This window comes from Neofelis nebulosa, chromosome 6 (genome assembly GCF_028018385.1).
Source record: "Neofelis nebulosa isolate mNeoNeb1 chromosome 6, mNeoNeb1.pri, whole genome shotgun sequence".
Lineage (NCBI taxonomy): Eukaryota > Metazoa > Chordata > Mammalia > Carnivora > Felidae > Neofelis > Neofelis nebulosa.
In genome coordinates, this window is record NC_080787.1 from 4,684,233 (window position 1) to 4,701,217 (window position 16,985).

General features: G+C 36.9%; 2 protein-coding genes across 2 annotated transcripts; one reads left to right on the forward strand and one right to left on the reverse strand.

The window, feature by feature from the left end:
• Positions 1–1,711: 1,711 nt before the first annotated feature.
• Positions 1,712–2,641, forward strand: LOC131515530 (olfactory receptor 2B6-like). Its single transcript, XM_058736235.1, has one exon. It carries the CDS (start codon positions 1,712–1,714, stop codon positions 2,639–2,641), a length of 930 nt encoding a protein of 309 aa, XP_058592218.1.
• Positions 2,642–12,696: 10,055 nt separating this feature from the next.
• Positions 12,697–14,069, reverse strand: LOC131515531 (olfactory receptor 2J3-like). Its single transcript, XM_058736236.1, is given in 2 exon segments — positions 12,697–13,942; positions 13,944–14,069. Coding segments are annotated over 2 exon segments (930 nt in total). The 5' UTR covers positions 13,961–14,069; the 3' UTR covers positions 12,697–13,029.
• Positions 14,070–16,985: the final 2,916 nt, after the last annotated feature.

The following is a 16,985-nucleotide window of genomic DNA, read 5'->3' on the forward strand; positions in this document are numbered from 1 at the left end:
AGGACAACATTCACATCTTAGCCATGATTTGTTTTTTAAGTTTTTATTTAAATTCCAGTATAGCTAACACAGGGTGTAATATTTGTTTCATGTGTGCATTATAGTGATTCATCACTTCTATACAACACTCCATGCTCCTCACAACACGTGCAGGGAGTCCTGGCTGCAACATCTGTCACCCCATCTATCGCCAGGGTTGATACGGCTGATCTTGCTGGGTGGACAGGTGTCCCCCCACCTCCCATGCCACTCAATGTGCATGCCTTCTGGAGCTGTGTGCTTGGTCAAAAAGAATGACCTTCCCCCCATAGAGGAGGACCATTCTTCTGTCAAGGGTATATGAATATCTGTGCTCCCTGCTAGCACCTCCAAACAAATTCTCAAACTGTGAGTTTTGTGTGACACCTCACAGGATGGCTTGGAGGATTTAATGAAATACAGAATACGAAAACTGTACTTTGTAACCATAGATGGTGATGTTACCCTTAAACCACTAACTCACTGGTGAGGTAACCTAAAATTTGTCAGTGGAATACCTCATAACCATAATCATGATCTATCTTATCCTACAGAAGATTCTAGATACCGTGGAACAGTTAACAACTAAAGAATAGTATACTTAAATAAATTCATTACCTAGTTAATCTTACCAAAATACTGCTTTATTCAGCCACTTAATTTTGCTGTTACAATGTGCCTCTTATCTTAAAAAGGAAAATAATATATAACATAATTTGTGGATATGTGCAAGCCTCTGGTCCTGACTGAATTGGAATATAGACTTTTCTCTTGAAACCAGTTCTCTGAGTTAAGGGTTGTATTGGTAGCTACATGCAATCAAGTGGATCACTAATAACCATCCAGATTAGTATAAAAACAGAATGATAAGCCCACTTGATAAAGAAAATAACTACTAGATAAATAAACTAAAATTTAATTTAAAAAACAAGTGCTCAGTTTGAATCAAGTTCTTATGCAAGAAAATATACATCTGAAAATTAATTCTTTAGCATGGGAAACAGATGTCATAGCTCATCTCTCTCAGTGCATACTTCAGGAAGCTGACATTTCTTATTACTTATTTCCAAAATACTAAGATAGACTTGTTTAAAACCTACCTTCCTACTCCCCATAGGGATGATGTAACTATTCAACACTGGTTGAGTGTGAACAAGACTGTCATGGTGAGTATTAGTGCTCTGGCATTTCTTCTCCTTCTTGGGCATCACTGACCTCAAGACCTTCACCGCTCATAACATTTCAGTAATCCCTTGCATTGGTGTCTTCTAGGTCCATGCCACATCCACTCTATCAGACACTCAGTGACAGAAACCAATGAACTACATTTTAACGACCCCCTCCGATGATTTTTATGCAAGCAAGCCAAGTTTGAAAAACCTGATTTGGAGTTTCCCAAATACAAGATGCTCCCACTTTGCTTTTAACTCTCCCTGTAACACACGGGGATAGTTATCGTCATCCTTGTTCTACATTCAGTTTCAGAATGGTCAGGTTACTTGTCTAAAGACATCACCTCTATTCTGTAGTGAGGGAAAGTAAGTCACTGGTGCCAGATCCTGTTTATGGCTTCCCTCACAAGCGACTCTGACCCATCTTCTGTGAGTGGACGGTGGATGCAGTTCTCGTAGCGCTTCCAACCTTTTCTGCCACTTCTCTGCTGTAGGTGAAATAAGGTGAAGATGGCGGCACAATGAATAACAGCCATCCTGAAGAGTTTGTTCTACTAGGCTTTGCAGATCGTCCTTGGCTGGAGCTTCCTCTATTTGCTATTCTTCTTGTAACATACCCCATGGCCATGGTAGGAAACACAGCCATCATTCTGGTGTCCAGGTTAGATGCCCGTCTGCACAGCCCCATGTATTTCTTCCTCACCAACCTCTCCTTCCTGGACATGTGCTACACCACAAGCATCGTCCCTCAGATGCTGTTTAACCTGGGAAGCACCAAGAAGACGATCAGCTATGTGGGGTGTGCAGCTCAGCTTTATTTCTTCCACACAATGGGGGGCACAGAATGTCTGCTTCTGGCTATTATGTCTTTTGATCGCTACCTGGCTATCTGCAAGCCTCTACACTACACCCTCATCATGAACCCACGCATCTGTATCCTGCTGGCATCCACTGTGTGGTTGACTGGAATCACGTATGCTGTCTCAGAGGCCACTGCTACCTTGCAGTTACCACTGTGTGGACTCAATAAATTGGACCACTTGCTGTGTGAGATTCCTGCTCTGATAAAGGCTGCCTGTGGAGAAAAGGCTGCTAATGAGCTCACACTCTCTGTGGTGTGTATTTTTATGTTAGCTGTCCCGCTAGGCTTAATTCTTGCTTCCTATGCTTGCATTGGACATGCTGTATTTAAAATTAAGTCTTCTGAGGGAAGGAAAAAGGCCTTTGGAACATGTTCTTCCCATCTCATTGTAGTTTTCTTGCTTTATGGTCCAGGCATTAGCATGTACCTTTCGCCCCCCTCCTCCATCTCAAGAGACCAGCCCAAATTCATGGCGCTCTTCTATGGAGTAGTGACCCCTGCGCTGAACCCTTTTATCTACACCTTGAGGAATAAGGATGTAAAGGAGGCATTAGGCAACCTAGTCAGGGGCATTTTTGCATCCAAGTGACAGCTGAAATTATTTAACAGTTACAGAAGGTTTATAGGGTTTTCTCTAGTAACTCATTCTTGTCTTCTATTTCCCCAAATCTCATGTGAGATCTTCTTGCAGAACACGTCATGTTTCTGATAACTCAATATAACGATGTTAGGCAACAATGATACTTGGCTATATGCACCATTAAGTGCATGATTTGTGAAAGTGCATTAAAAATAGTTCCACTCTGGTTGGTACATACCAAAATACTGACTGTATTAAGTAATAAAATATGTAATAATATAAACAAAAATATAAACTCATTCGTTCAAACAAATGATCATAAAATTCCATGGCAACCACTCATCCGTGGACTTTCTGTTACAGCATCACCTGAGACGCAGTTCATTGTTCTCTGCCACATTAGGCCATGTCTCAGTTGGCAGCATGGCTACACTGTGCATTCCACGTGGGGCACCTGACCCTTTAGTACAACCACGAGACTCCTAAGTGTATCAACCTCCATTATGAAGACACGATTGTTCTTGAAAAATACACTGTGACTCTTGTTTAACAAACAGGTGTGCAGTGTTGCATTTTTTAATTAAGAAATTTATCGTTAAATCTTAAAATAAATAAAATAAGGACAAATCATACAGATGAATTTCTTAATGTTCCTTTTAAAGGTCATAAGTGTGTGTCTTCTGAGTCAGTGAGAGAACAAAGAAGTTCTATTAATAATGAACTCCATCCTGTAACCATTTTGTGGATCTGTTCTATTGTTTTCTTTTTAATTTTTATATCATTTATGTACGCTCTAATCTTTTATTGATAAGTCCCTGCAAGACCAATTAAAAGTAAAAGTGAAAGGATGCACATAAATAAAATAATGAATGAGAGAGGAAAGATCACAACCAATACAACAGATATAGAGATTATTAAAAGAGAATATTATGAGCAAGTATATGTCAATAAGTGGGGCATCCTGGAAGAAATGGATAAACTCCAGAAACATATAAACTACCAAAACTGAAACAGGAAGAAATAGAAAATTTGAACAGACTCATAACCAGTAATGAAATCAAATCAGTAATAAAAAATACCCTAACAAACAAGAGTTCAGGGCAGGATGGCTTCCCAAGGGAATTCTACCAGACAGTTAAATAAGAAATCATACATATTCTTCTGAAATTGATCCAAAAGATAGAAATGGAAGGAAAACTCATTCTATGAGGCCAGCATGACATTGATTCTCAAACCAGACAAAGACCCCACTAAAAATGAGAACTACTGGCCAATATCCCTGATGAACATGGATGCAAATTTCTCAACAAGATACCAACAAATCAAATCCAACTGTATATTAAAAGAATTATTCACCACATTCAAGAGGATTTATTCATGATGTTGATCCTCAACATCACTCATCATCAGGGAAATGTGTACCAAAACCAAAATGAGACATCACCACACACCTGTTGGGATGGTTATCATCAAGGACACAAGAGATAACAACTGCTGGTGAGATGTGGAGAAAAGGGAGCCCTTGTGTGCTCTGGATGGGAATGTAAATTGGTTCATATACTATGGAAAACATAGAGTTAGGAGATTCCTCAAAAAATTAAAAATAAAAATACTATTTTATCCAGAAATATCACTTCTGATTACATATCCTAAAGGACATGACAACAGGATCTCAAAGGGGTATCTGCATTTTCATGTTTTTTGTGGCATTTTTCACAATAGCCAAGATATCAAAACAACCTAAGTGTCTGTCAACAGATGAATGGTTAAAAATGTGATGTATATATTTATATGTATACACACATATATGTGTGTGCATATGTATATATGTGTATATAAATATATATTCAATACAGATAATAAATATATGGCAGATGAAAGAAAGAAGGAAAGAAAAAAAGGAAAAAAGAAAGAAAAAGGAAAAAAGAAAAGAAAAGAAAAAGAAAGAAAGAAAGAAAGAAAGAAAGAAAGAAAGAAAGAAAGAAAGAAAGAAAGAAAGAATTCATCTATGAAAAAGAAAGAAATTGTGTCATTTGCAACAATATGGATACACCTTGAGGGGATTATTCTAAGTGAAATGTCAGGCATAGAAAGACAAATACTTATATGCTTAATCTTGAAATTCAAATTCATAAGAGTAGAATGCTGGTTTTCAGGGGCTAAGGGGTGGGAGAACTGGGAAGATGCTGTTTAAGGTTTTAAACTTGCAACTACTAGATATGGAAGTCCTAGACAGCCTAGAAATTATCTAATTCACAGCATAGAAACTTTAGTCAACAATACTATATGATAAACTTCAAAACTTCCAAGAGACTAGATATTAATTGTTCTCACCACAAAAAAGAAATTATAATTATGCGACATTATAAAGATGTTAGCTAACATTATAATGGTAATCATATGGTAATGTATAAATACATCAAATGAAAAAAATGTACATCTTATACTTCCACAACTTAGCTGTCAATAATAACTCAATAAAAAATAAAAACAATAAATTAAAAAATAAAATAAAATCAGTGAATGTTGTGGAGTGGCCAGGTGCTTTGCTTTTCTATTTGAGACACATTTCCAAAAAAGTCATTAAATTCTTAAATAATTGACAGTATACAAAGTACTTCCTAAACATCTCATTTGAAATAGATTTTATACAGCCGTAGGAGAAAACTGAGATGCATTCCTTTATTTTATTTATCTTTTAAATTTTACATCCAAATTAGTTAGCATATAGTGAAACAATGATTTCAGGAGTAGATTCTTTAATGCCCCTTACCCATTTAGCCCATCCCCCTTCCCACAACCCCTCCAGTAACCCTCAGTTTGTTCTCCATATTTATGAGTCTCTTCCATTTTGTCCCCCTCCCTGTTTTTATATTATTTTTGTTTCCCTTCCCTTATGTTCATCTGATTTGTCTCTTAAAGTCCTCATATAAATTAAGTCATATGATTTTTGTCTTTCTCTGACTAATTTCGCTTAGCCTAATACCCTCCAGTTCCATGCACATAGTTGCAAATGGCAAGATTTCATTCTTGTTGATTGCCAAGTAATACTCCATTGTATATATACACCACATTTTCTTTGTCCATTCATCCATCGAGGGACATTTGGGCTCTTTCCATACTTTGGCTATTGTTGATAGTGCTGCTATAAACATGGGGGTGCATGTGTCCCTTTGAAACAGCACACCTATATCCCGTGGATAAATGCCTAATAGTGAAATTGCTGGGTCGTAGGGTAGTTCCATTTTTAGTTTTTTGAGGAACCTCCATACTGTTTTCCAGAGTGGCTGCACAAGCTTGCATTGCTACCAACAATGCAAAAGAGATCCTCTTTCTCCGCATGCTCGCTTCAGGCATCCGTTGCTGCCTGAGTTGTTAATGTTAGCCTTTCTGACAGGTGTAAGGTGGTATCTCCTTGTGGTTTTGATTTGTATTTCCCTGATGATGAGTGATGTTGAGCATTTTTTTATGTGTCAGTTGGCCATCTGGATGTCTTCCTTGGAGAAGCGTCTATTCATGTTTTTGCCCATTTCTTCACTGGATTCTTTGTTCTTTGGGTATTGAGTTTGATAAGGTCTTTATAGATTTTGGATACTAACCCTTTATCTGATATGTCATTTCCAAATATCTTCTCCCATTCGGTCGGTTGCCTCTTAGTTTTGCTGATTGTTTCCTTTGCTGTGCAGGAGCTTTTTATTTTGATAAGGTCCCAGTAGTTCATTTTTGCTTTGGTTTCCCTTGCCTCTGGAGACATGTTCAGTAAGAATTTGCTGCAGGCAAGATCAAAGAGGTTTTTGCCTGCTTTCTCCTCAAGGATTTTGATGGCTTCCTGTCTTACATTGAGATCTTTCATCTATTTTGAGTTTATTTTTGTGTATGAGATGCATTCCTTTTAAGATATTTGATAAAGGGTTGTCATATGTCCTAATGTCAGAGACACTCCTTTGAACATATTAGATGGATATCTAACTTCTTAACATGTAGTTACTACTGAACTATTATAATATCTGGTAAACAGATCTAAAAACTGAACATGCTAATGACAGTTTTTGGAAAATTCTTTGCCCAAACTTACATTTTGATTCCATGACTTAGATTAAGTCAACTGTTCAGTTATTAAAAATAGTACTTTATAGACTATTATTTTTGTATGATCCTACTCCAAAATGGCCATACCTGTATAAAATACATACCTTCTATCCTACCCCTTTGGTTTTGCATTAACAATGAATATCAAATATAAATTATTGTATATTATTGTCTATTCTCCTAATGGCTATTATTTTATATGACCTCCTTAAATGATCAGATTATGTTTTTATACTATTAACCTGAAAGTTAAAATAGAGAATTCATCTTTTTTAACACATGATATGATTTCACTCATATGTGGAATTAAGAAACAAAACATATGAACACATGGGAAGGGGGTGGAGAGGAGAGGAGAGAGGGAAACAAACCATGAGAGACTCTTAAATACAGAGATTCAACTGAGGGCTGATGGAGTGAGGTGGGATGGGGGAAAGGGCTAGATGGGTGATGGGTATCAGGAGGGCACCTGTTGGGATGAGCACTGAGTGTTGTATGAAATTGATGAATCCCTGAATTCTACTCCTGAAACCAACATTCTACTGCATGTTAACTAACTAGAATTTAAATAAAATTTTTAAAAGAAAAAAACCATGTTTTTCAGCTTGAGATGTAAATATGTAATTAACAAAATTGTATATATTTAAAGTGTGCAATGGGATGATTTGACATATGTGTACATCGTCTACTTACCTTGTGTGTGTGAGTGTGTGTGTTGGGGGGGTGCCTGTGGTGAGAATGCTTAAGGTTTACTGTCTTGGCAAATTTCAAGCATGCAACATGTTATTAGCTCTAGCCACCTTGCAGTACATTTGATACCAAGAGGTTATTCGTTTTATAGCTGAACTCTTGTATGCTTTGACCAGCATCTCCCCGTTCCTGCCATCCAGCCCTAGGCCCTGATAACCACCATACTACTGTCTGTTTATACAAATTCTACTGTGATTTTTAGATTCCACATATGAGTGGCATCACACAGTATTTGTTTTTCTCTGTTTAATAATACTTAGCATAATGTCCTCTAGGCTTTTCCATGTTGTCACAAATGACAGAATTTCTTTCTTTTTGTACTTGAATATTCCATTTCATATAATGTATGTAATGTATACACATATATTTACATATGTAATATATATGATTATATATAAGTTGTATATGTAATTTAGGTATAGTTATTTATAATTTTTGTGTATATAATATATAAATATACACATATAAAATATATATGGTTATATATATTATATATATTATATATATATTGCATCTTTCTATCCATTCATGTATTGATAGACACATGTTATTTCCATGTCTTACCTACAATGAACAAAGCTGCCATGAACATAGGAGTGCTGATTATCTCCTCAAGATACTGATTTACTTTCTTTGGATATTTGCCCTGAATTGGATCATATAGAGGTGCTATTTTTAATTAGCTGAGGAACCTCCATATCTTATTTTTCTTTCATTTCTGATATTATTCACTTCAGTCCTGTCTTTGCCTTCTCCAACTTCTAGAGGCCACCTACACACCTCAGTTGTTGGCTCTTTCCACCATTTAAAGCCAGCAGTGTAATAAATATGTCCTCTCATCTCTGACATCCTGACTCCCTCTTATAAGGAACCTTGTGATTAGATTCGCCCACCTAGACAATGCAGGATAATCTTCCCATCTGAAGATCTTTCATTTATTTGCATCTGTAAAAGTACTTACTTTTGCCATGTAAGTAATATATAATCAAAGATCCTAGAGATTAGGATGTGGACACCTTGTCAAAAGAGAATAAGGAGACATTATTCAGCCTATCACACCACCAAATATATATACACAGAATGATGAAACTCTGAAAACCAACTTTGGCGACCACTGTGGTAACAATTGTTTCTGGGTGGAATTAATAAGGGATGGTTGATTATAAAACTGGTAGGTAAAATTAGGTGAAAATAGAATTCTACCTAATTTTAATGTATCTCCTCACAAGGCATTTATAAATTACCAAAAGAAACATAATAACCTTGTAACAGACAGCCCAAGTGTCTATCAATACATGAATGGATAAAAAAGAGGTAGTGTACTATATGCTAACTAATTTGGATGTAAATTTTAAGAAAAAAAATTAAAATTTAAAAAAAATGAAAAGAAAAAAGAAAAAAGGTAAGTGTGCGTGTACATATATATATATATATATATATATATACACAGTCATGTGTGACTATATATATACACACACTATATAATGGAATATTCCATGTACACATAATGTATATATACATTATATATATGCTATAAATAATGAAATATTATTTAGCCATCAAACACAATGAAATCTTGTCATTTGCAATGATATACATGGAGCTAGATAGTGTTATGCCAAATGAAATAAGATAGTCAGAGAAAGACAAATAACATATGATTTCACTCGTACATGGAATTTTTTTTTAATGTTTTTTTTTTTTTTTATTTATTTATTTTTGGGACAGAGAGAGACAGAGCATGAACGGGGGAGGGGCAGAGAGAGAGAGGGAGACACGGAATCGGAAACAGGCTCCAGGCTCCGAGCCATCAGCCCAGAGCCTGACGCGGGGCTCGAACTCACGGACCGCGAGATCGTGACCTGGCTGAAGTCGGACGCTTAACCGACTGCGCCACCCAGGCGCCCCTGGAATTTAAGAAACAAAGCCAAATGAGCAAAGGAAAAAAGAGAGAGAGAGAGAGAGAGAAAGAGGGAAACAACCCCCCTCAAAAAAACCCAAAAAAATAAAACACAGCCTCCTAACAATAGAGAACAAACAGATGGTTACCAGAGGGGAGATGGGCAGGGGGATGGGTTAAATAAGTGATGGGGATAAGGAGGGCACTTGTTGTGATGACCATTGGGTGTTGTATAGAAGTTTTGACTCATTGTATTGTACACCTGAAACTAATATTACACTGTATATTAACCTACTGGAATTTAAATAAAAACTTTAAAATAATCCTGGCAGGCACCAATATCACTAATATCACAATATCACTTCTATGGTATTCATGCCAATAAATGAATAAATTGAATGTAATCATGCATAAATAAAACTTAAACTGAAAGATAATTATACTAAATGGTCTATATTCTTCAAAAATGTTAGGCCCATTAAAGACAAAGAAAGACTAAAAAACGTTTCCAGATTATAGCACAATAAGAGATGTAGTACCTAAATCCAACTTGTAATCCTGGGTTAGATCTTTTCTTCAGGAAATACTCCCATGAGCACTTAGGGGTAAGTATGTGTACTATTCTCCATATGTTTCAGAGAAATATTTAAAGTGCATATTAACATTACATTACTATAGACAGAAAATTATAACACACCCAGGGTAAAGTGTTAACATTTGTGGAATCCAGTGAAGGTCTACGGTAAGTGTACATGCTATTTATCTTTTATGTAAGTTGTTCTTATTGTTGTGGTGGTGTAAAATTATAATAAGAACAGGATGAATGTGAATTTGAAATTTGTATTATTTTTGAAATCACTTGATGTTGTCATGACATAACCATATTTGTCAAACATACAGCAGACATGACCCCGAAGCCAACAGAAGAACCGAGAATGAATGCACCTGCTATAAGCCAGAGCTAGTTTCTGTGATGACCTGGATGGCGTGCCTGTGCTAGTAATCCTGTACTGCTGAGGCACAACAGAGACATAATTAGGCATGTGTGCAGGGTGTATTCTGCACAGGAGCAAGTATAAGATGAAGCAGGAAAAGACTGGGAGACACCTGTCTGGCTGAGGGGGAGAGATTTCCTGGGACCAAACAGCAGCTGGCACGTCAGTGGATTTGGCCACCAATGGCAGCCGGTAGAAGGCCAGATCCATCACTGGTTCTTCAGAAAGGTTACCTGTGGCCCAAATCCATGTATGCTGGGTAAATGCCAATTTTCCAAAAGTTAGTTTGAAGTTTAGAGTTGGCAATAGGACGATTCCAGGGCTTCTAGTCTATCTTGGATGGTGGTGACCCTAAAAGGCACCTCCAGGGCTAAAAATCTATTGTCATTATTCTTCGCTTGTCAGATGCAAGTTAAGCTTAGTCAAGTCATGTATTTTCTTCCTGTAGTTTCTTCATGTACAAAGAGAGAAAAAGCTTATACCTACCACCCTCACCCTGCCTGTGATCAAACTGCATTAGGTTCATGTAAGTGGTTTGAAAGGTACAAAACAAAATGTCTATGTTAATTGTTGGCATAATTTTGGTAACTGATCTTTGTTTTAGATTATAAATTAAATACAGTATCACATTAATGTGGCTAGGAATCAACATCACATATAGCATTCTGAAAACAAGCCAACACATGTAGAAGAATATATGTTCTATAGCAGAACAAGAAAAAAGGAGAATGGGAAATTTAAACTTTTTTTTAAGTTAGATAGTGAGAGGGGTGGCCCACTCAGTTAAGTGTCTAACTTCGGCTCAGGTCATGAACTTGCTGTTCACGAGTTCCAGCCCTATGTTGCGCTCTCAGATGACAGCATAAAACCTGGAATCTGCTTCAGATTCTGTGTCTCCCTCTCTCTCTGCCCTTCCCCTGCTCATTCTCTCTCTCTCACTCCCTCTCTCTCGCTCTCTCTCCCTCAAAAATAAACATTAAAAAAATGTTTTTAAGTTAGACAGTGAGAGAATACAGTACTACGTGAGGCATCCTAAATAGTAAGATTTCCATAATGCAAGATGATTTGAAGAAACAAGCTATGTTTCTTGTTCACTCTATATGGTCCCAGTTACTCACTAAAAGTTCATTTGTATGCATAATTCTTGGTTCTTCATTTCTTGGACAGTAGGTAAGGACAACTGAATATACACCATATTGTTCTTTATACCTAGTTGGCCATAAAGGAAGTATCACAGATATACAAAGGAGAAGAGAAAGTCAACATAATCAGTGTAGTTTCAGCCACACAGGAAATGGAGGGAAAGTTTGGGGACGTATTTTTCATCTTAATAATTTGGGAAATAGGGTTTGAATCATCACATCTAAACTAAAGGCCTCAAAAGCTACAAATAAGATTTGGTTTACCATACAAAACTCAGATTTCAAGATTTTACTTTACAGTGAATTGCCCTTCATCTGCTCTAGCTGAATAATACAGCTGCCAGTTTAGTGTTATGTACACAGCACACTTATTTCATAAGAAGATGGTTGGCAATAATATAGGTAACAAAACTACTACATTTATAAAAAATACATTTCTTTGTATGGAACATATATAAGTTGATTTTCATTATGTACTTTCTAATCTCAAACATTCAAATTAGATCAAGCTTAAAAAGAAAACAAACATTTTCCATAAGCTTTTTTTTTCAAAATGATTGAATGATTTTATATTCCATAAACAATGTGTGATAGCTCCAATTACTTCATAGTTTTGCAATATTTGAGGTTGTTATATTATCTGTATGTTTATAGATATGTTACTCAGGGTTCCATAATCTTTTCTCACAAAATTTTTCTACTATATTTTCAGATAATTCTTTCAAATACCCATTGGATTCATGCAGTCATTTCCAGAGCCTAGAAGTCTGTCTGCCTCAGATATTTCTTATTGCTCCTCAGGCTAACCATGTGCCCCAAGCGCCTCTCCTAATGATCCCTGGCCTATAATGACCCTTACCTTACAGGCTATATCCCACAGCTCTTTAAGTGATTTCCACCTCCTATACACTTCCCACTGCCTCGAGAAAGAAACACAATATGCTTATGTTGACTTCATTACTTCAGAGACTTTCTTGCTATAATTCATAAAACTTATTTTCTTACTGTTGCTATAGGGTATTAAAGAATACAGACCAATATTCTTCTCTATATTAATTCAAAAAAGAATAACAGTATTGTAGAAAATATTTAAGGTATTTCAGTATGTCTTTAGTTAAACCAAAAATAGAAACAAATTTTATGGCAAATGCTGCCTTTAAAGCAAGAAATTAAAAGACAATAGTCCAGGTTAGAAAAAAAAAAGTATATCACTTTTATATAGGAATTTCATTTCTTAATTTTCAGTTAAGAATGAGATACCTTTGTTTTATTTATTGTGCCACTGAAAAATATGTTTGATCTTGGTTTTACTTGGCTGTTTCTTCCATGAGAGAGTGATTGGTATTTAGCCAGACTGTTTAATTCATATCTGTGAGTCAGAGCTCTGTGGTCCTGAGAGACACACACTCCACTGGTGCTGACAGAGTGAGTAAATGGGAGAGTAGATGATAGATGGATGCAGACTAGTCCTTGTTGAGGAGGCGCCTTGCTGTCCTATGAGGGTCATGAATGCAGTGGTCTCTACCATCCCACTAGTCTCCTTACTGCCCCTCTTACATCTTTGTTTCTGAGAGTGTAGATTAGAGGGTTGAGGCTAGGTGTGACAACAGTATAAAAGAGGGCAATGAACTTGCCATGATCCTGAGAACTTCCTGATGTTGGCTGCAGATATATGCACATGATTGGAATGAAAAAGAGGGACACAACCATAAGATGGGATCCACACGTTCCAAAGACTCTCTGAAGTCCGGTTGATGACTGCATCCTCAGCACAGCCCGAGCAATGGCACCATATGAGCTGAGGATCAGTATGAGTGGTATCAGAACAAAAATGGAGCTTGTGGCCAGAAGGGTCAGCTCATTAGCATGGGTATCAACACACGATAATCGCAGCAGTGTTGGAACTTCACAGAAGAAATGGTCCACTTGGCGATGTCCACAGAGGGGGACCCAGAAGGTAAAGGAGGAATGAAGTGCTGAGTTGGTAAAGCCACTGACCCAGGAAGCCACAGCCAACAGGTGGCAGAAACGAGGGTTCATGATCACGGTGTAATGCAGGGGTCTACAGACAGCTGCATAACGGTCATAGGACATGACCACCAGGAGGACACACTCTGTGGTTCCCAGTGCAAGGGCAAAGTAAAGTTGAGTCATGCAACCGGCATAAGAGATGGTCTTTTCTGGGCCCCAGAGATTGACCAGCAACTGAGGGATGGAGCTGGTGGTGTAGCAGAGATCCAGAAAAGAGAGGTTTGAGAGGAAGAAGTACATGGGAGTGTGGAGATGGGCGTCCAGGTACGACAAGACAATGATAAAGAGGTTGCCTATCAATGTCGTCAAGTAGAACATCAAGATAAGCACAAAGAGAATTACTTCCAGATGAGGCCAATGTGAAAAACCCAGTAGAATAAGGTAGCCTTCATAACTTTCATTTCTCCCCTTCATCATTCATTTTTTGTTACCTAAGGAAAGAATCACATACTTCCCAAAATTGTAAGAAAATGCTCCAAGAATCACAGGAACACATGAAAAAGAAACAGAAGCCAGTTTAAAAGGACTACCACTGTTCAACTCTGTGACAGTTGAGCATTAAAAGAAACTATACTAATGAACTGAGAGAAGTAAGAATCCACAAGTTCATAGTGATGTAAATATATACATATAAATGTAAATTATATATATATAAATTATTAGTGGAAAAGTAAAAGTTATTCCTGTCAGTAGGATTCTAATAATATGCATAGAAAGAATGATAGAGTTTAAAAAGGTAAATATATGCTAAAAACTAGTGAATGAAATATGATGAGAACCAGGATATTTACATGCTCTAAAATACCTCCCCACTAATTACCTATTAATTACAAAATGAAGAAGAGTAAACTTCACAAGAGAAAAATGTGGTGGATGGACATCACCATAAACAAGATTAGTCAATATTAACAACACCAGTGTTGAGACAAACCAACATTGTGCACCTAGTGACATGATACTCTGAGCAGGACATAATGTCACTCAGTGACATTCCTGCCAAAAAACCACAGCCTGATTCCAGCAATGAAGACACATGAGAGAAACTCAAATTGAGACAAGCTGGACAAAATAGCTGTCCTGTACTCTTAAAAAATATTCTGTTAAATGAAGACAAATAAAGGTTGAGGAACTGGTCCAGACTAAAAGAGACCAAAGAGACACGTTATCTAAGTGGGAGGCTGGACTGAGAAAACATAGCTAATAATAGCATATTTGAGAGTATTGGAAAAATATGATTATCCACTACAAATTAGATAATAATATTGTATTCATATTACATTTTCTGTTTTGTCAACTCTGCTGTGTTATGTAAAATAAAGTCCCTGTTCTTAGGAAATAAACATCAAGCTAAAGGATAAAGGGACATGATGTCTCTTACTTAGTCTCCAATGGCCAGAAAAAGAGATGATGATAGACAGGTAGGTAGTTAGGTAGCTAGGAAGGTCCATCTGTAGAGGGATAGAAAACCTCTTTCTAGGCACAATATAAACTACTGCTGGGTCTGTAAATGGTTAATGGTGGTTCTTTATATCACTTTTGCAACTTGTCTGTAAATTTGAATTTCCACCAGAATAAAAAATTTCACAAATATGAAATAAAACATTTTCCACTTTATATTTTATCCAGCTATTTGCCATGTTATAGAAACATAGCTTCTGAACTATCAAATTCTCATTTATCCCAGGGTGATATCTGGGTAAACAGTAATTGGAAACTTCCTCACATAACTACAGAAGAAAATTTCCATGGAACAAATCATCTCTTCTTGATTAATAGCTTGAGTTTTCTTTTCAACATATTCAGGCTTTTTTCCATTAATTAGATTATTTAAAAACCAGAATAATTGTAATCTCAATAATATCTCTTGGGCAAAAAATCATGATGAACAATATCAAATTTATTACTGATTTCAAAATGTTTTCTGCAGCCCTGCCTTATTCACTGGGTACCAAGACCCCCAGTGGATGCCTGAAACCAAGGTTAGTACCAAACCCTATATATACTATAGTTTTCTTATAAACACATGCCTATTATAAAGTTTAACTTATGAATTTAGGCGCAGTAAGAAATTAACAACAGTAATAAATAGAACAATTATAACAATATATTATAGTGAGTTATAGGACTGTGGTATCTCTCCCAAATATCTGATTGTACTCACTCTTCTTCTCCTTGTGATTCTGTAAGATAACGAAATACCCACCTGATCAGATGAAGTGACAAGAATGACCCAGGCATGTGACCTAATGTTGGACTGCCACTGACCTTCTGATGAAGCCTCAGGAGGATCATATGCTTCTGTAAGCCATGGTTGATCACACGGTCACTGAAACTACAGAAAGTGTTACCTCAGATAAGGGGGCTACTGTACACAGGATAAAAATCTGGAGCTTTAGTTAAATATTCTTCTAGGAAGACCGTTCTCTTCTGATGGTTTAGTTGCACTCAGAGCATGTTTCTAAACTGAAAACTAGGATATAAATTGAAATACAAAAAAGACAGATGGACACACAGCAACTTACAGATACTCATGGTATGAACACTGCTGGAAACCTTAGTTTTTTTTTAATTTTTTAATGTTTATTCATATTTTGAGAGACAGAAAGAGATCACAAGCAGGGGTGGGGAAGAGAGAGAGAGGGAGACACAGAATCTAAAGCTGGTTCCAGGCTCTGGGCTGTCAGCACACAGCCTGATGTGGGGTTCAAACTCACAAACCACAAGATCATGACCTGAGCCTAACTCGGACGCTTAACCAACTGAGCCACCCAGGCGCCCCAGAAATCTTAGTTTTGATGAACATATCTGTGACATGGGCTGGGAAGAAAATGATAGAATGCTTCCCAGAGGACGTGTGAAAGGACTGAGTTTGAAAAGAAATTTTAGGAAAAGGAAGATACTAATTCGTTGAGAGACCAAAGGAGGAAGAGTGTGAGTATGGGGAGAAATAGAAAGTAACCTGATCATAGGGTGTAAAGCTGAATCTGTGTCTATCACAGGCCTGATGAAGGTGTTCACGTGATTTCTTTCTTTCCAGGATGAGAACTGAGATAATATTTGAATTCTGAGCATAATTTATAATTTCCACATATATTTTTATTCTCCAACTTCAAGAAGAATGCTGAATATTTATTGAAACTCCTGAATGGCTATTTATCATTTAATATACCGTGCCTAGTGAGTCTTTCGTTTCTTTTTTATTAAAAAAAATTTTAAGCATTTTAATAAATAGTTATACCTGTTAGGTGATTCTTTATCTCTTGTGGGTTTTGAATCTGTCATGGGAGAGATTGATGCTACCTACTGTCCTACAGTTACTGTGACAGGGCTCTGCCTCATTCAGCTTTGCTGCATCTGTCCCCACCTTCCACAGCCAGGTCTCCCTCACAGTTCCTAAGAAACTACAGTGAAGGAAGGAAACCACAGCAGAGACATCTGTGGTTGCC